This window comes from Mastacembelus armatus, chromosome 7 (genome assembly GCF_900324485.2).
Source record: "Mastacembelus armatus chromosome 7, fMasArm1.2, whole genome shotgun sequence".
NCBI classification, from domain to species: domain Eukaryota; kingdom Metazoa; phylum Chordata; class Actinopteri; order Synbranchiformes; family Mastacembelidae; genus Mastacembelus; species Mastacembelus armatus.
The window spans coordinates 14,891,462-14,911,079 of NC_046639.1; the positions used below are offsets into that span (position 1 = coordinate 14,891,462).

Here is a 19,618-nt window from a genome sequence, read left to right on the forward strand (position 1 = left end):
CCCCCCCCCCCCCCCCTTCCCCTCCTCTCTCTTCTCTCCTCCCACCTCATGTATATTCCACCATTGAATGTTACTAACCTTGTGCTCTCTCTCTACCCTAGTTTGTGCTCTCTCCCTCCCTCTCTCTCTCTCTCTCTCTCTCTCTCTCTGTACCTTCTGCAGGTGTCCCTGGTCCTGGAGCTGTTTATCGCTGATGTGCAGTTACTGGCCCCACCAACTTGCAGTGTCTATTTGTTGTTTATTGTTGCTGTTCTTTTCTCTCTGCTCTATCCACTCACCCCAACCGGTCGAGGCAGATGGCCGCCCAAACTGAGCCCGGTTCTGCTGGAGGGTTTTTTTTCTTCCGTTAAAGGGAGTTTTTTCCTCTCCACTGTCGCCAAGTGCTTGCTCATAAGGGAATTGTTGGGTTTTTAGTTTTAGTTTTTGTAAAGTGCCTTGAGATGATTTGTATTGTGATTTGGCGCTATACAAATAAAAACTGAATTGAATTGAATTGTTAGTACTTTATGTACTGTCCATAGTAAAGTACAGTAGACTAAATACCATGGTAATATTTATTTTGATAGCTCCTTAGTGTTGTACAAGGTCATTTTGTTTAACTCAAAATTACAATCAGCTGACTGGGGAAAAGCGATTCTGGGAATTTCTTCCGACCCGTTGAAAAGACCTAGACGTTAAAACATAAAAACAAAACAAGCTGGAAACACACCACTAAAGGCAAGTTAATTAAAATCAATTCGAATTGTATTAGTATTATAAATTAATCATATATGAGGTATATACATTTCGTTTGTATTTTCGTTATTTTTTATCTAATAAAAGAAAAATAAAAACGTTAGCACGTGAACATCCCTGGGTAGAACGGAAGCTCTTCCAGTGTGTTCTTGTTTTCCCCAGTTTGCAGAAACTGATTGATTGCAGCATAAGGACTTATGGGAATGGATATTGGATACCCTCCCGTTTAAGAAGTACCCTAACTTCAGTAATACAGACACCGGAACTGAACTATACTGTAAACTGGAAGTTCTTTCATTTTAGCTGAAGAACGAATAGGGGCTGCTTATTTATCCATGGTGTCGGTCTGAGCACTAAAACCAGTTAAACGAACTTCCCTTTCTGACCTGTACGAAACCGAGTCGCATATCAAAACACTGGTTGATGATGTGTTCAACGTTCATCGTGTAGACGACCAAAACGGTTAAACGTCACCGTGTTTTCGGTTCTGGAAAAAAGATCTCCTGTCAGATACTGGGTTGCTAGCTAACTTAGCGGTAGCGGCCTATCGGATTTTGATAATCTTGGATTCGTCAGGAATACTCAGAAAACAGTAGGTAACATAACGTTTTCATTATATAACGTTAATGACATGCATCTAGTTTTCAGTATTTCCTTTATTTGGCCTTGGTTAAGTTAGCAAGGGTAACGTTAGCGCTGACAGCAAACGTGGACTAACGCTAGCCATGAACAGTCACAACAAACCAAAACGCAAATATATAGAATATGAGTATCTGCAAATTTACGGAAGTAGTAGCAAAAATTCTGGACGTTGGTGGCAAGTAACACAACACAGTTTAGAAGACCTTTCCCGGTATTTCAAAGTGGGACGCACAAAAATATCTCACTCGGTTTAAATTGTGTAACTATCGTTAGCTAGGTAGCTAACTTCTGTTAGGTACCCAGCTAGCATTAGTTGCTAGCTTTTTAACTATCTAGTTAAAGAGCTAACCTAGCGCTAGAAATGTTATAGTGTGTTTGTTTGCTCAGCAGTTACGCTAGAAATCTGTGTAGTAGTCACCTTGTCCGGTGGGGATGTTAGTAAACCGATGACTAGATTCCGTGTTTACCTAAACACTACTTTAGCTAGCTAAGCTGAATTAGTAACTAGCGTTATGTTTCTGTTTGTAACGTTGTTTGTTTGGAATTGATCGATCTCATGATAATAGTGATTTACGGACTTCAGAAGTGCAATTTTGTTCCATGTGCTTTCCCAAAATAACTTAAATGCGGCATTAGTCAGCTAATTTCCTTTATTTTTGGTGCTCTTACTTAAAATATGCTACTTTACAAATGTGACAGTACTCTTTGTCTTTCTTCATTTAAATCATGATTAATGAATACATTTTTTTCATCTGTTCTAAGTGTATCTTAAAGAAAAGGAAATTTTAAAATTTTCTAATAACGTGGAAGTGGTCAAATATGCTTGCTTTATGAAAACTAACATCTGTTATAATCCAAAAGAATGACATACTGTCCAAACTTCAGGGCAAGCTTAGGGTCATAATCACAGCGCGCCTTGATTGCAATAAATAAATAAGTTAAATGCTACTTCAGGTCAGCGTACATTTGTCTTACCCTGTCTACTTGTTGTTTAATTCGCATTATTTTTATCTTCTTCTCCTTAGTAAGTAATGAGGGGAAAAAAGCAGTGTTAGGTGCTTTTGGCAAGTAACTATACAGGTTATCTTCTGTTATCAGATTTTTGCCTATACACAGTGTCACTTAACATTTTTGCATTTCCATTTTGTCACCATTATAACTACAAACCCCAATTGTCAGAAAGAAAACTACATATTCTTATAATGTCTGCTTTGCGGTTCTGAGTTTGGTAAAAGAACATCACAGTTATTCATAGGAATAGGAGTTTTCCTTACTTAAAGTGAGATTGGGATGCTTCATAAATTATTATGAAGTCAAACACAGTTTTTCAGTATAACTGATAGGGTTGTAAAATTCCATAATAATCTATTATTACCTGTCATTTTCATTTCTAATCATAATAAAACATTTAATGTGGACTGCATGGTCAATTTTTGTGCTAATCCTATAGATAAATTTTTTTTCCCTGCAGTGACAGCACAGGACAGTAAAATATAAGTATAAATATATAAGTATAAATAAGTACAGTTGTATTTAACTTGACTTCCTGGCCTGAAATGATTTCTTCCTCCTGATCTGCATGGACTTAATCTGCATGCCAGCGTGTGTGTAATCAAACATATCAAGGGAGATTGTAGCAAAGGCGATTGTCATTGGGGTTTTGCATCTTTGCCTCGGAAAGGCAATTTCTGATAAATTTTATCATTAACATTATTTGCTTTTCCTTCATCCCCTACTGCCTCATTCACTTTTTTCCCCCACCTTGTTTATCAATGGCATCAGAATGATTGGGCTTTTTAAAAAATCTTCAGACATCAGTTGCCCTGACTGTCTTTTTTTTTTTTTTTTTTAATGGCATGTAGTGAAATAGCCCAGCAACACATGGCTAAAGCCAGCTAGACATTGAGGTCATGCATGCATAACTTTCACTGTGATTCTAAGATGCTTGATAAATATGGTTTATATGAGGTTCTAATCAGGTTCAAGGTCATAGAGGTCAGTACAATTGTAGATAAATACAGCTCAGTTTTCTTTCATCAAATTCTGAAGGTTAAAAATGTTCACCATACCTAATCAAATGAAGCCAACGCTGAATTTGCCTTTGGGGATTAATGAAGTTTATTTGTTTATCTGTGTATCTATAAGTGTTTTATGACACATTAAATATGTCACATTTTTAGAGATGCACCAATTGACCAGCCAGTGATCGGAATTGGCCGATTTTTCGCATGACCGGCCCGGATTGGTGACTGGCTGGTCAGTCTTACGTCTTACCGATTCCGAGCTGATCCTTTTATTGCCAGCGGCGCAGGCAATGACCTCACAGCCACGCTCACAGTTGCGTGTAAACATGTTGTTCATTCACTTTTCTGTGAGTGAAGATGACAAGGATCGCAGTTTGTAATATTCCCCAAAATACAATGTGGGGGAACAACGATTTTTGTTAGTAAGCCTACTTTTTCACCTTTTTGAAGGATTTGTGTTAGTATAACTCTACTATGTTAGTTATATACAGGAACTCATTTTATACATTTTTCACGGAACAAAGCACTTTATTTTAAGATCCTGTAATGTTTAATAGTTTCTTTTATTATGAAATGAAAATTTTCATTGAAAAAAATATTTCTTTATATGCTTTCATTACAGTTCTTTTTTTTTTTTTTTTTTTAAAAATCGGAACCGGCAGGTCACACTTACTGAAAAATTGGAATCGGCCAAGAAAATTGCAATCGGTGCATCTCTACACATCTTAATTTATTTTTGACTACAGAAACAGGGATTAGCGTTTAACAAATTAGGTCTATGTATTAATAGTGCACCAGTACAGATCTAGTACCTGCACAGAGAATATGGAAAAAGTCTGAGCTATGTAATTTAGGAGCATCAAGTAAACTGTTCACTTACCTGTGGTCATGCAAGATTGTTTCCCACTGCAATTTTAATTTGAGTGAAATATTTGACACTACAGTAGATGGGAAGGAGTTATTGCAGAGGCATAATGTTGTGTAATATATCTTACAGTTGTATTAAACTGATTTTCTTGATTCTGGCTAATCCAGCTGCTTAACCAGGCACTTCACCTTAATTAAACAAGTATTTGATTACATTTATGTAAAAACAGCTATTTTCTTTATATTTCCAGTAAACAGCCCTGGTCATGGTTTTGCAAAAAGATATGGCAAAACATCTCCTGTTTAATTTATATCATTTTATGGTATATATTGTGATTTTGCTGAACCCTAGTCCAAACAGTTGCCTCCATTGTTAAATATTTTACCTTGGCCGAGTTATGTCGAGGCTTTGTTTTACAATTCTGATCGACAATTCTGATCGACTTATGGGGTGGAATTTTCATGAGCTAAGCTTTGGATATTGCATGTGTTGCAAGTTGTATCACATAGCTGGGCAATGGTTTAACCTTGTCATGTGTATTCATATGTTATTCTGTATTTTCCGTACATAGCTCATCAGTAGGAAGAAAGCAGGAGGGGCAGGGTTTTGTGCATCTCTTATCAACCTTTGGACCCTGAGATGACATCACAGCAACCACAGCTCCCCAGTGCTGTTATTCCTCCCCAGCTTGCCCACAACTCTTCCTCTCACCATGCCCGGCCTCACATTCAGGCCAATCAGCTGGACTCAAGTCAGAGTAGTGCAGCTGCAGGTCCTCTGGAGCACAGACCACTGATGGGGAGACCAGCCTGCTCTGGTGTGTCGGGAACTAGCTTGGAGGTGTCTAATAGAAATGTTTCTGCCTCCTGCACCAACTGTAGCCTGTCCAGAAGAGACAGATGCTTTGATCCATGGCCCGAGGAAGCAGTGGACAACTCACATGGACTGTATTCACTTCACCGCATGTTTGACATAGTTGGAGCCCAACTGACGCATCGAGATGTCAGGGTACTGTCATTCCTTTTTGTGGATGTGATTGACGAGTATGAGCGTGGTGGTATCAGGAGTGGAAGGGATTTTCTCCTAGCCCTAGAGCGTCAGGGTCGCTGTGATGAGACCAACTTTCGGCATGTTCTCCAGCTTCTAAGAATTATCACCCGCCATGACCTGTTGCCTTACGTCACACTCAGGAAACGCCAGGCTGGTGAGTAAATGCCCTTGGTAGGGACACAAGAAAATAACAATCATGGTACAGGACAGTAACATGCATATACAGTTGCAAGAAAAAGTAATAGCACTGCAGTTTCCTGGTTTTAGTAATGAAATGTGATCTGATCATCAACGAAGTATATCAACAAACACAATATTTCTAAGATGAAAAACATATAATTTTCAAAAAAGTAAAGACAACACTAGGCTCCTGATACCACTAAATGTCAGCTGGAGTCAGGTGTCAGCAATCATGGAGCGAAGACAATGAAATGAGAAGGTACAATTTAAAAACATTGACCTATAAAAACACCCAAAAAATATCTGTGTTGTTATTCACAAGCAGCCAGTGTGGGCTGTGTCTCAAAAAAGGAGAACTCAGAAAACTTGTTCATTTGCATGTAGTTGGAAAGGATTACGGAGTAATCTCAAAGACTTTAGATATTCAATGCTCATTTAATGCTCAGAATGCTCATTGAATGCTTACAATGCTCATTAAGGTCAGAAAATAGGGATGGGCATTTGAAGCTAAAATGCTACTTGATATTTACTTGGAACTGTTCGACAATTATGCAAAGATCAGCTATTTCAATTATGAATGACAAAATTATTAAATGGTTCTTATTTAACTTCAGCTTTGAAATTTAGCTTGAGATTGTTTTTGCAATGTCCAACAATAAAGACAAAGATGAAAACGCAGTAATAGCAGCAATAAAATATAGTGAACCTATAGCATTTTACGCATTTTCCAATATGTCAGAGTGCATCTACATTTAAAAGAACACAAGGTTTAGAATAGAAAAGTGTATTCTGTGGTCTTCACTAGGGGTGGGATCGTGCTTATTTCATTCTGCTTTTGTGATATGCATTTTAATACCCTAAACCAATGCACACTATCCACTGTTAATTTGAAGAGTGTTCATAGTTCAGTTTAGCTGTACTTTAGGCTTCGCATAGGCCAATGGGGTGATGTAAATTTAATGTCAAAAATCAACTGTTTTCAGTGTGCCCAGATCCAGTTGACAAATACCTGGAAGAGACATCAGTGCGCTATATTTCACCAAAAGGAACAGTGCACAGCACGGACACCACACCTAACAGAAGAACAGGTGGCTTTTTTTTGTGTGTCTGTATGTGTCAGTATGTGTCAGTCTGTATGCATGCCATGTTTTACTACTACATTGTGCGGATTAAAGCCATGTTTACACATGGGACATACATGGTCTCAGCTTCCTTGTGGGGGTAAAATCAAGGTCTCAACCCTATAAATTGTTGAATTTATTGGGATGACTTGGTTTAAAGTTAGGGCAAAGTTAAGTTTAGGGTAAAGCAGTTAGTGGTTATGGTTACGGTTAGGACAAATCAGGAAATGAATGCAAGTCAATATAACGTATGAAGGAATGGAAACAAGTTTGTGTGCGTGTGTGTTCAAATTTGTTTTCGATACAATACAGAAGATTCACTGATGTCAAAACTAATGTCATTCTCTAGGTCCTCAGCCAGTCATTTGCTGCTCACCATCAGGACCCCATGTTGGCCCTCCCAGAACAAAGCCAGCTCCTCCCATACCAAACCGCAAAAGAAAGAGAAGTCATTCCTCAGCTGACTGCAGGGAGAAGCAAACATGCGGTAAAAAGAAAAACACACTGGGAATATATTTACAGTGCTCTGAAAAAATATTTGCCCCCTCCCTGATTTGTATGACTTTTTTTTTTTTTTGCATATTTGGACACTTAAATGATTTAGATCATCAAATAAATTTTAATTTTATCTGAGTAAATACACAATGCAGTTTTTAAATGATGATTTAATTTATTTAGGGAAAAAAGCTGTCCAAATCTGCCCTGTGTGACGTAAATCAAGAAATCACTTAAATAGAACTGGTCTGACAAAGTGAAGCACAACAAAAGACCTCAAAAAGCAACACAGCATGGCACAATCTATAGATATACAAGAACAGATGAGAAACAAAGTAAGTTACATTTATCACTCTGGAAATGGTTACAAAGCTATTTCTAAGTCTTCAGAACTCCAGCAAACCATGGTGCGAGCCATTATCCTCAAATGGAGAAAACTTGGAACAATGGTAAACCTTCCTAGGAGTGGCTGGCCTACCAAAATTAACCCAAGAACATACCAAGACCCATCCCAGAGCTCATAAAAAGAACCCAGAACAACATCTACAACATGCGGGCCAGACTGCAAGAACTACAGGCCACACATTGCTCAGTTAAGTTTGGTGTTCATGATTCAACTATAAGAAAGAGACTGGGCAAAAATGGCATCCAGGGCAACAGGCACTACTGACCAAAATGAACACAAAGGCTCGTTACACATTTGCCAAAAAAAATCATCCTGATTATTCCCTTGATTATCAACAGCATATTTCCTTTTGGGCAAATATGCTGTTGGCTGATGAGACAAAAGATTTTATCATCATTTAAAAACTTTGAGAGACATTTACATTTATTTGATCTGATTGATTTGTGTGACTAATATGCAAAAATCAAGATCAGGAAGGGGCAAATACTTCACAGTACATGTGTCTATGTAACCAAGACATGCCTAAATGCATATTTACACAAAGAAACCAGTTTATTCACAAGTAAAAGTCGATTGATTTAATTTGTTGATATATAAAAAATTGAACTGACAGTATTTGATTCTTGAAATTGGTGAATGATAACATTTTTTGGTTTTACTATATTCCTCACACTATTTCAGTTGTATGTTTCTTATAACCATAGTTGTTATCACACTCTCATTTGCAGCCTCATTTCAGTATTGAAATAAATGTGTGAAATAAGAGCCTTTTTAACACAGTGCTCAAATTACATGGGGTGATATATCTAACTCACTCCCCTATATGTCAGACTGATTGATTAATTGCTGCATTCCCATTGCTGAAAACCAAACTACAACCACAATTCCAAGAATGTTGGGACATAAAAACAGAATGCAATGATTTGGAAATCTCATAAACCTATATTTTATTCACAGTAGAACATAGAAAGCATATCAAATGTTTCAACTGAGAAAATGTACCATTTTAAGAAAAGAATAAGGTAAACATGAAATTGATAGCAGGAACACATCTCAAAAAACAATCCTGTGTCATCTTTGTGGTATTTTTCATTTCAACATGAGATGTGCTAAATGTTTTAAGTTGGTGAACAATCTGGACTGCAGCCAGTCCAGTTCAGCACCTGGACACTTTTTTTTATACAATGCCATGCCATTGTCATAGATGCAGTATGCAAGCTGCCTATTCCATAGACACTAATGCACCCCCATACCATCACTTTGGTCCAGAAAAGATGGCAGCGTTTCTGGATCATCTTCATATATTTCTTCTTCATTGCATGATAGAACTTTAACTTGCATTTTTGGATGACACTGGTCACACAGTGATTTTTTGGAACTATTTCTGTGCCCATGCAATGATTTGGTCACCGAATCATGCCTGTTTTTGATGTAGTGCTGTATTAGGGCTTGAAGGTCACGGGCATCCAGTATTGCATTTCGGCCCTGTCCCTTGCGTACAAAGATTTCCCCAGATTGAACATTGTTCTGAAATTGTTCGGTGTATTGTTTGTGATTTGCAAATCATTGCATTCTGTTTTTATGTAAATTTTAGAGTGTCCCAAATTTTTAAAGTTAATGTTAAGTACCATTTCCTGACCACATTTCAGACAGTGGAAATTTCAAAGTCAAAATGCATTAATTTAAAAAAATAAAATGAAATTAAAAAAATTTCATAGTTTTTCCTGCTTTGTATGCATCAATTGCCTTCAATTTTTGATCCTCCTGATTTGAATGGGGGCAATTCTTGTCAATGCTGACAATTCTTGACCTGATGATACGTGTACAGGTAGAAGTTAAACTTGTACCTGTACTTGTAAGCTCTGAAAGTTTTAAGTTAATGCAATTAAAAATAATGGTGCATTGACATTAGAATTATACTTTTTTTTTTACTGCCTCTGTGCTGCTGAAGTTGTAATTTAATTTGGTATTTTCATTTCATTTTGGATTTAACATGTTAAATCTGAAGGATATGCTTGATGTATAAAGTAAATGTTCAAACAGATTAATTAAAAAGTGCTAGTCCATAAAATTTGTAGGGTAAACCAAGAACTCATACTGAGATGTTCTGCTACCTTCCTCTAAAACTGGACCTTTGCCCCATTTATTTAGAGTTCATTTATAACAGCTTTTACATATAAAGCAACTATACTAACAATAAAATAACTGAAAAAAACTCCTAATAAGCAAACTATGTGAAACATGGAAGCAATTGGCAATTATGTTAATTATGTTTTCCACCTACTTAGCTAACCTTGTTAGCAGAGCTCTCAAACTTTGTTCAATAGATGTAATTGTGTCCACAGCATGGACACATTCATTAATAATTTACATACACTGTGTGAACAATTATTAGGCAAGTTGCATTTTTGACGATTAGATTTATTATATAACAACAGTGCTCTTGGTCAAACCAAAATGTTTATAAGCTTCAAACCTGAATATTTAAAGAAGTGAATGAGGATTCGGCTTTTGTACAAGAATATCTGTGTGTGCACAATAATTAGGCAACTATTAGTGTGCAGAATTATTACGCAACTCAAAGAAAAACAAAAATTTTCCCATCTCACTTTTTCATTTTCATCTGTTAATGTGACTAATAAAGAAACCACTCAAGCTTTACAAATAAGCATTTTTATCATTTTAAAAAATAAATCAGTGACCAATATAGCCACCTTTCTTTTCAATAACAAAAGTCTTCCGTCCATTGACTCTGTCAGTTTCTTGATTTCTTGACCATCAACTTTTTGTGCAGCAGCAACCACAGCCTCCCAGCCAGCGTTCAGAGAGGTGTACTGTTTTCCTTCACTGTAAATCTCACGTTTAAGAAAGGCCCATAAGTTCTCAATAGGGTTTAGGTCAGGTGAGGAAGGAGGTTTTGTCATTATTCTTTCATCTTTAAGGCCTTTACTGGCTAGCCATGCAGTGGAGTACTTCGATGCATGAGATGGAGCATTGTCCTGCATAAAAATCATGGTCTTCTTGAAAGATGCAGACTTTTTCCTGTACCACTGTTTGAAGAGAGTTTCTTCTAGAAACTGACAGTAGGTTTGGGAGCTCAGTTTGAGTCCATCTTCCACCCGAAAAGGTCCAACAAGCTCATCTTTAACAATTCCAGTCCATACCAGTACCCCACCTCCACCTTGCTGGCGTCTGAGTCGGAGTGGAGCTCTATGCCCATTGCTGATCCAGTTGCGGGCCCATCCATCTGGTCCATCAAGTGTCACTCTCATCTCGTCAGTCCATAAAACCTTTATAAAATCAGTCTTCAGATATTTCTTTGCCCAGTCTTGGCGTTTCAACTTATGTGTCTTGTTCAGTGGTGGTTGGGTTTCAGCTTTTCTTACCTTGGCCATGTCTCTGAGTACTGAACGCCTTGTACTTCGGGATATTCCAGGTAGGTTACAGTTCTGGAATAGGACAGCACTGGAGGATAATGGGTTCCTGGTACCTTCACATTTGAGTCTTCTCAAATCTTTGGCAGTTAATTGGCATCTTTTTCTCTCAACACGTTTCTTGTGACCCTTTTGGGGATTTGCAACAAAATGTTTGATGGTTCTGTGGTCACATCCTAATATCTTGGCAATTTCAAGAGTGCTGCATCCCTCTGAAAGATTTTTAATAATTTTTGACTTTTCAGAGTCTGTTAAATCCATTTTCTGGCCCATTTTCCCTGAGGAAAAGAAGCTGCCTAATAATTGTGCACACCTGATATAGGGTGTTGGTCTCCTAGGGCCACACCCTCCCTCAATACACAAATCACACATCACCTTGTATGCTGAAATCCAATAGGCAGTCAAGTTTATACAGCTTGGAGTTGGAAAATTTGCATTAAAATGACAGTATGGTCAAAATACTCACTTTCCTAATAATTGTGCACGTAGTGTATATGTGTGGCACATAAGTGACTTTTTCTGCACACTAAGCAGCAAATCTTTAAATCCCATTGTGCATTTGTTTCGTTTAATTTTATCACATTGTGTAAACAAAGACCTAGATTTGTTGGACCCCTCTGTTCAAGTTATCATGTTTATATTCTTCCATTCATTATCCATACTGCTTATCATGTTATTTGAAATAAGTGAGTATTGTTATGCCAGCAGCTGTGACACCAATAGAACCAAACATATAACTTTTCACATTTTATGTTACAGTACGCAGTCAAGATACGTTGAAAATAATTTGCTTATTTTTTCAGCTCAAAAACATTACATGTATGAGTACAGCTTTTTTTTTTTTTTTTTTTTTTCCTCCATGTTTGTTCCACAGCTGAGTTTTACTTGCCTACTAAACAGCCTATAAAAGAGCATTTGGGCCCTTTCAGTAACTTTTTTGTGTCATCTAGAGTGTTAACAGGTTTTTACAAGTTCAGATTAAGGAATGTTAATGGATTGATTAATGTAGTGGTACAAATGTTCGTGCTTATGTGATTGAAAGATTGCTTGGAAAGCTAAGTTTTCTGTTTCAGTTGAACTCTATACACACAACGTGCTCTGCATGATGTTACGTGTGCACCATACAATACTTGTCCTGATGAATAAATATTTTTCTTTTTTTAAATTAATGTAACAAAAAATGCAGGTTGTGTTGTATTTAAATACTGCGCTTTTATGCACTTACAACCAAAGGTGTTGTTTTTGAAAAGCACAACTTTTTTTTACTTTGAAATAGGATTGTATTATCTTTTTTTTGTAGTTTTAGTGTTAAGATATCAGTTGACCTCAAACAAATTGCACAGTGAATCATTGAAACAGTGTCCTAAATTGAATTGTGGGCACAGTGTTTTGTTAAAATTAATTTTAAATCAGCAGTTCCACTGTACAGTCAAACTCACTTCACACAGTCAGTGTGTGCTGAGATGTGAAAAGAAAGGCGTGATTTGGACTTTTCTCGTAAACTGTCTTATCAGTAACTTAACTTGCTTTGCTGTTGAAACAAGAATGACTTTGAGGAGGGTCTGTCTGGAATTTGATTCTGCCAATTTGTATCATTCACAGCATCTAACACTGCCAGCAGGCAACAACAGGCATTCTGCCCCATCTTTCAGTATAATCATTGTAAACAGCTATAAGCACTTTTTGCCATGAGATGTAGTTGGAAGACATGGAGTACAAACTACTTATTTTGGGCATTGCTCAAATTTGACTTTTTAGGGTTGTGCATAACCTGGGAAATTGTCTAATTGTCCTAAAAACTGTCAGTGCCATTTGCCAATTTGTTTTCCTTTTTGTGCTCGCTTCTTTCAGATATTCGCCTCCGTGTTCGTGCTGAATACTGTCAGCATGAGTCTGCACTTCAGGGTAATGTGTTTTCCAACAAGCAAGAGGCAGTTGAGCGACAGTTTGAGCGTTTCAACCAGGCCAACACCATCCTCAAATCCAGAGACTTGGGGTCCATTATCTGTGATATTAAGTTCTCTGAGCTGACCTACTTGGATGCTTTTTGGAGGGACTACATTAATGGATCATTGCTCGAGGCCCTTAAAGGGGTCTTTATCACAGATTCCCTGAAACAGGCTGTGGGCCATGAGGCTATAAAACTGTTGGTCAATGTTGATGAGGAGGACTACCAGGCTGGTCGACGTAAACTACTTCGTAATTTGGTCATGAGTGGAGGAAGCCCACCAAGAGGTAGTAAAGACTCTGTGTCTTAGACACACTCTCCAGGTGGTAGCATGTGGATAGAACACTGCTGTGCCTCCCCCACCGGGCATATAGTGATACATTGGTGGTGATGTTTGAGTTGCCTGAAGTGTGTGCCTGAAATCTAAAGAACCTTCAGCTATCCCATTAATTCCTTAAGAGCTAAGTTCATAGGATATCTACTTGGCACACCTGGGTGTAGAATGCAAGGTGATTGGGAATTATGTTAACAAAAATGAATGTTAAGCTTTTAAAGTTTCTCCAAGGAAAGGAATGCTGGTATTATGTACGCAATGACTAATTTCTTGTTTCTGCTATGTTTTCTCATTGAAACACATTTGTTAATTGTAATGATATGCTTTACTCCTGCTCAAATGTGGAGTTGTAGTCATTACAGAAAACATGATTAACACTGACAAGTTACTCCCAGTGGGAGTTGTACCTTATTTTCATATTTGGCTTACCCTTTTTTCCAGATTTTTCAGGTACATCATAGATTAATTGGATTAACCCAGTAAAAAAAAAATGTTCTGTATATGTTGACCTGTGTTGATTTGTCCATGTCTATCAGCTTATGGTCTTACTTTTCTAAGACTTTGCAGAATTTCCTTAATTAACCCCTTTGACTCATATTCAAACTGTGTCTTTACTTTCTTTTAACAAATTCTCATATAACTCAATACCAGATGTTGTGGTTCTGGCCTAATTTGTTATTTAACTGTCAGTCGTTTGTTGATTGTTCTAATATATTGAATCATATACAATGAAAAACAGTTATTCACTGGTTTGTTTGGATTTGTAAGTCAGTGCCAGTTTTATTGTTTCCCTGACCTCTCTCTTCATCCTCTTACTTATACAGTAATATAAGATCCAAACATGTATTTTTATTTGAAATTACACTCAATACCAAATCAACAGCAAGTGCAAATCACAGCCGGTATGTGTAGAGACATCTCAGATATTCAGATAGTATGATGTCAGAATAGAATTATGTAAAGTTAAAGAAATTTCAGCCATTGATAGCTAAACTCACACAGACCCCCATATACTTCTCTTTGTATCATGCCTTCTGGTGAATGTGGATGTAGTTGAGTGCACATGCTCAAAAGGTGGTATCAGCAGGTGTTGGAATCACTTCCTCATTCAGTAGCTTGAGTGGCTGTTGGACCTGTTGAACATTTAAGAATAACTTAAGGATTCTTGAGGATGACTTACATCTTTCTTTGTCAGGATTAGAGATTCTGGTTCACATCCTGGTTAACATGATAGCCTCATACAGTGGGTGCAGCTTTTGTGTTTGCAAGTTCATACTGCAGATCTTCCATCCCACCTGAGAAGTCAGGACTGTACTGTTACTCGTTTCCTTTACCCAGGCTGTAGGATTTCAACATGACATATATTTAGCTGATCTGAAATGTGTACTTGTACTGAAATTTTCAGGAAGATTAGTAGCTTATATGGGCTTGTACTTTCCCCATCCAACATACAGTCACCCTTTCAGTTCATCAGCATCACAGACTTGTTTGGTTTGTTCATCTTTCCATAACACTGAATTAGGAATAAGAGAGAGGGCTGTTTCTTCTCTTAAAGTGTAAGACATCCATGCATGCAACAACAGTATCAGTATTAGACTTTATTGTAGCATCCTGGACTATATTTACTGGCAACATCCTTCACAGTATCTGAGCATTACAACTGCAGTTATGTATATGGTTATGCTTAGAGAAATATTTCCTGGATTGGCACCAAATGTTTCATTCAACATTCAACATAAATCAACAAATATTCAAAATTGTGGCTTAAAAAATAAAGAACTAAACAGTTTGAAATTTTATTATTGGTGCACTGATTATGACTCAACACTAATGTAAACTTCCTTTGTTTGGAAATGTTAATATCGCTATATGTTAATATCAGTGAATGCCATTTTAATGATTGTCATCTGAAGTGCTAACACTTTTTTTTCTGTTGCTCAATGCCCCTAGCCAAACTATGCGCAAATTCATTGTCATTACCTGCAAATACAGTATATTTATACGGTATATACTTGTGTGTGTGTGTGTGTATGTATGTATATATATATATATACATACATACATACAAGTAATATTTTGAAGCAGTTCTTCACTTTCCATCTTGATCATTTTCTTGCTGCATTACAAATGTGCACCTTTGTTTTAGCCAAACCATTGCAGTCTAATCTTGGTTAAATGGTGGGCTGAAATTCAGCATTTTGCTTTTATTTTTATTATGAAAAGTTCAGTGTGTATATTATACAAATATATTTTTCCTGCTCAAATGCCCCATCTTATCTATGCTGTTATACCATCAGTGGGTACATATCAGAACACACAAGTCATGACTGGCAGGGCACTATTATTGTGAGTTGTAGAGTGGGCCAACATTTTATATTTTTACACAAGTAGAATTTAATGTAGGTTGAAAGATAGTATTTGTTATATAGGTTGGTGTATGTTATATTGATTGTATGTTATGTTAGATGTTCAATTCAGCTGTCTTTTAAGCGAGCATGTAAACTGTTATGATCTCCAGAAATGAAATAGAAATTCAGTGCTAACATTTTGTAAATAACTTGGATGTCTGGTTTTCTTAATTGAATTTTGCATTTGTTTCAGAAAACAAACAAGTAGGACTGTTAATAAATGAAAAGGAAGGGTTTTGTTGAAATTGCAATCCTAATTTTTTTTTGTGTCGCATGACGCATAAGTGTGTTGTGGTAAACTGTACATTTTGCTGATAAAAGTAACATAAATGACATATTTAAAGACAGCTCCCTGATAGATCTATTGCATATTACAGGCAAAACCATCATTTCAGAATTTTAGCATATGTCTCATTCTGCTTTGACACACAGGTGTATGATGTGGACTTTATGAACACGTTTAAAAATCTGTATGAGAGGTCCTGGTTTATCTTGTTTCTTGTTTGTGTGTCCTTATTCCCTTTATTCACCTCCCTCTCTTCAGCTTGTCGTGTGAGGATGACATAACAGGAATGACCAGTTAAAGATTTCATGGTTAGTTCTGTTGACCTTTTGACTAATAGAAGAACTTTTCTGTATTTCTATATATCATGGATACCTCTGCAATCCACTAATTATCACACTAACCACTACCATAGCAAATCTGCAGTCAGTCAGTATGATCTATCTGTACAAAATAGATTAAACAAATTTGAAAATGTGCTGACTAGTGCTGTATGGTTGTTGAACTATATTTATGTTTTCATAAACACTGTAGTTAATTTACTCCAAAGTAAAAAAATCTAGTCATTTGACTGAGCTTACTTACTGCTGCAATGAAATTCTTGTGACAGGGCAGGAAAACAATGAGTAAGTAAACAGAAGAGAAAATGTAAATATGGAGGACCACGCTAACATACTCTATAGACAGGAAGAATAAAAACGAATGAAAACAGTTTGTACATGTACAATTTTATGTGCAAAGGCACAGATGTTCTGGTAATTTACTTTACTGAAGAGCCTGTGACTAGGGTGAGTGGAGCCTTTGATGATCCTCTGCTTTCCTGAGACATTGTGTGTTGAAGATGCTTTGCACAGAGGGGAAGTCACAACTAGTGATGTCTTCCATCTTCATCACACATTGGAGAGGTTGTGATGAACCACATCAGAGCTCTTTCAGTGGTGCACCTGTAGAACATGCTTAGGGCTTTGGTACCTAGTCTGAATTACCTGAGTCTCCCTAAGATATACTATCCTTTCTGTGCAGGTTGGACCACTAAAATGAAATGAGTGGTTCATGAGATCCACACTTAATGTCTACACAAGGAGGTTAAAACATGCAACCCTTACCACCTCTAAACAGCAGAAATCAATGCACATCTCTTTAGTTTTGCAGATGTTTCCAGGACATGGACCTTATCTCTCTAAGCGATTTCATGATTTTTTGGGAGATGAGACCCAGGATGATCATGTCATCTGTATATTTCTGGATGGTATTGGAACTATAAACTGATGACAAAGGAATGTGTTATCAGGGCACAGAGAAGGGGGCTTAGAACACAGCCCTGAGGGACACTAGTATGTCTGTGTGGAGGATGATATATTACCCATCTTCACCACAGAAAGTCCAGGACCCAGTTGCAAAGGGGTGAGTTCAGTCCCAGGATCCACAGCTTTTGAATGAGGCACATTGATGTTATATGCTGAGCTGTAATCAAAAAACAGCATTGTTACTTATGTTTCTCTATTCCAGGTGGGAGATGGTGTGAAGCACAGGACCTCTTCAGAGAGAAGATCACAGATTGGTAAGAATATATATATTTATATTTCACCACAGGAGTAATAGGACTTTTGGAACAGAAGACAGGTAATTGGGAATAACATTTTGTGAGGTAAGGATACTAGAGTTGCTGAAATCTGACTTTGTGGTGGTTGCACTTTGAAAACACACATAGTCATACCCACACAAATAAAAATGGGTTTGATTTCAATCTCTTTTTTTTCTTTAGTTCTAGGTTATTAGTTGTTATTTTCTGCAATATTCTCTGACAGTGCAATTGCGAAGGCTTTTGCCCGTTTAGCAATGTGTACATTTGCACACATGGTTTGTGTTGCTCCACATTTCAAACACTTGTGCTTCTGATAGGGAGGACTATTTATTTCTCTTTGACAGCCTTAACAGAAAAACACAATCAAAGCAATGTGACTTTCATTTCTGTTTATGGGATGGGAACAAAGTTGTGTCAAGATTTTATGACTCAAAATTCATGATACACAGCACTTGCATTAGACAATCAGTCTATGAGAGTAGTACTAAAAAATCTGCCAAAAGAAAACATGGTTCAGATCTCCATGTATGGACCAAATGCAAATTGGTCTTTTTATTCAAACGTTGACAAATCCCTCCAAAGATACTCAATAATGTACACCTTATCAATATTGGCAGCTGCGGTCACCATACTGCACACGGAGCCTTTCAGAAAGGAATGAAAGGGACAGACTGGAAAGTTGGCAGCATATTGCAATCCATGCACCACCTTCTGAGGGATTCTTCAGCTTGTAGAGAAGATTATTTCAACATAGTAGGATCAGATTCTCCAACACCACTAAAGTTTTGCAGAACAAGATGGCTGGAAAATGTGCCTATACTAGAAAGGACTTATGGCTGCATATGTCAATAGTGTAAGGAAAAAGAGGTGTCCAAATCCAGGCACAAAGTCCTTTGGGGTGGTTCAGGAGGCTGTTGAAGATCCACTCATGGCTTCTACACTTAATTTCATCTTGTCAGTGAGCAAGCAAGTGACTCCATTTCTTGCACGCTACCAGACTGATAAGGCCGTGATGCCATTTGTTTCAACAGACCTGTTCAAGCTGCTGAAGAGCCTGATGTGCAAATTCATCAAAAAACACATGAAAGAAGCAACATCTCATAAATTTCTGGACATTGAGGTGGGAGATCAAGCTTGTCACATTGACTCCTCACAGGTGGACTTGGGTTTTGTTGCAGGGAGAATTTTGAGGGACTTGTCCACATTGAAGACAATAGGACAGAAAACACTGATGTTCTTCAAACACACTTGTAAGAAGTGCTTGGTTTTAACTCTATAGAAGTTCATCGAGAAGCCCCCCCTCAAATATCTGCTTGTTTCTCACCTGTCCTTCCTTGATCCAAGGGAAATGGCCTGCAAAGATGCAGGTGTCGGAATAACTAAGTTCAGGAAGGCTTTGACATACCTTATGCATGTCAACTCTACAGTCAATTCATAGATGAGATTGTGCTGCCTCAGAGTTCACAGTTTTCCCACTTTGATCCATACACAGACAGGGTTGACACATTTTTGCATGACAGAATGTCCAAACAGAAACCATATGAAAAGGTATGGAGACTCTGCCGCCAACTCCTCCTCCTCTCACATGGTCAAGCCTCTGTAGAGCATGGATTTTCAATTAGTTGTTAAGCTGAGCATGATAACCTTTCAGAAGAGTTGTATGTTGTACAGAGGTGCATTTTGCACCAAGAATTTCACAATTGACAAACCGCTATTGATGTCAGTTGGTGGTGCCTGACAGAGATACATCACACATCTTGAGGATATGAGAAGAAAGAGAGATGACACAGAAAAAACACTAAGAGAAAATATGTGCTGGATGAAACTATTGTAGAACTTAAAATGAAGAAAAAAAAAAACTGAAAGATGACATAGATGCACTTGAGACCTCTGCTGACAAATTGGCTCTCGAGGCAGAGAAAACAGGCAAGCTAAGACTAATCGCCAAATCTAACAGCTTATGGAAAGAAAAAGAAAGCAGAAATGATAAAGTGGAAAAATTGCTCAATGAGAAATTCAATGAATTGAAACGCAAATGAAGACAAAATCTACAAAACAAATTTGCCTTAAAAAGACCAAAAACAACCAAAGAATACTTTTGGGAA

At 37.4% G+C, this 19,618-nt stretch overlaps 1 protein-coding gene across 5 annotated transcripts; it reads left to right on the forward strand.

Annotated features, from left to right (window-relative positions):
- The first annotated feature begins 876 nt into the window (after positions 1-876).
- Positions 877-16,123, forward strand: dedd (death effector domain containing). 5 transcript variants are annotated; one of them, XM_026332569.1, is made up of 6 exons: positions 887-1,331; positions 3,558-3,633; positions 4,841-5,473; positions 6,483-6,587; positions 6,970-7,107; positions 12,807-16,123. In XM_026332569.1, the coding sequence occupies exons 3-6, from the start codon at positions 4,909-4,911 to the stop codon at positions 13,211-13,213; spliced, it is 1,215 nt and encodes a 404-aa protein (XP_026188354.1). In that variant the 5' UTR covers positions 887-1,331; positions 3,558-3,633; positions 4,841-4,908; the 3' UTR covers positions 13,214-16,123. The 5 variants fall into 5 exon arrangements, with proteins under 5 accessions (XP_026188355.1, XP_026188354.1, XP_026188353.1 ...); XM_026332568.1 differs by having other exon boundaries at positions 887-1,327; XM_026332567.2 differs by lacking the exon at positions 3,558-3,633 and having other exon boundaries at positions 888-1,331.
- Positions 16,124-19,618: the final 3,495 nt, after the last annotated feature.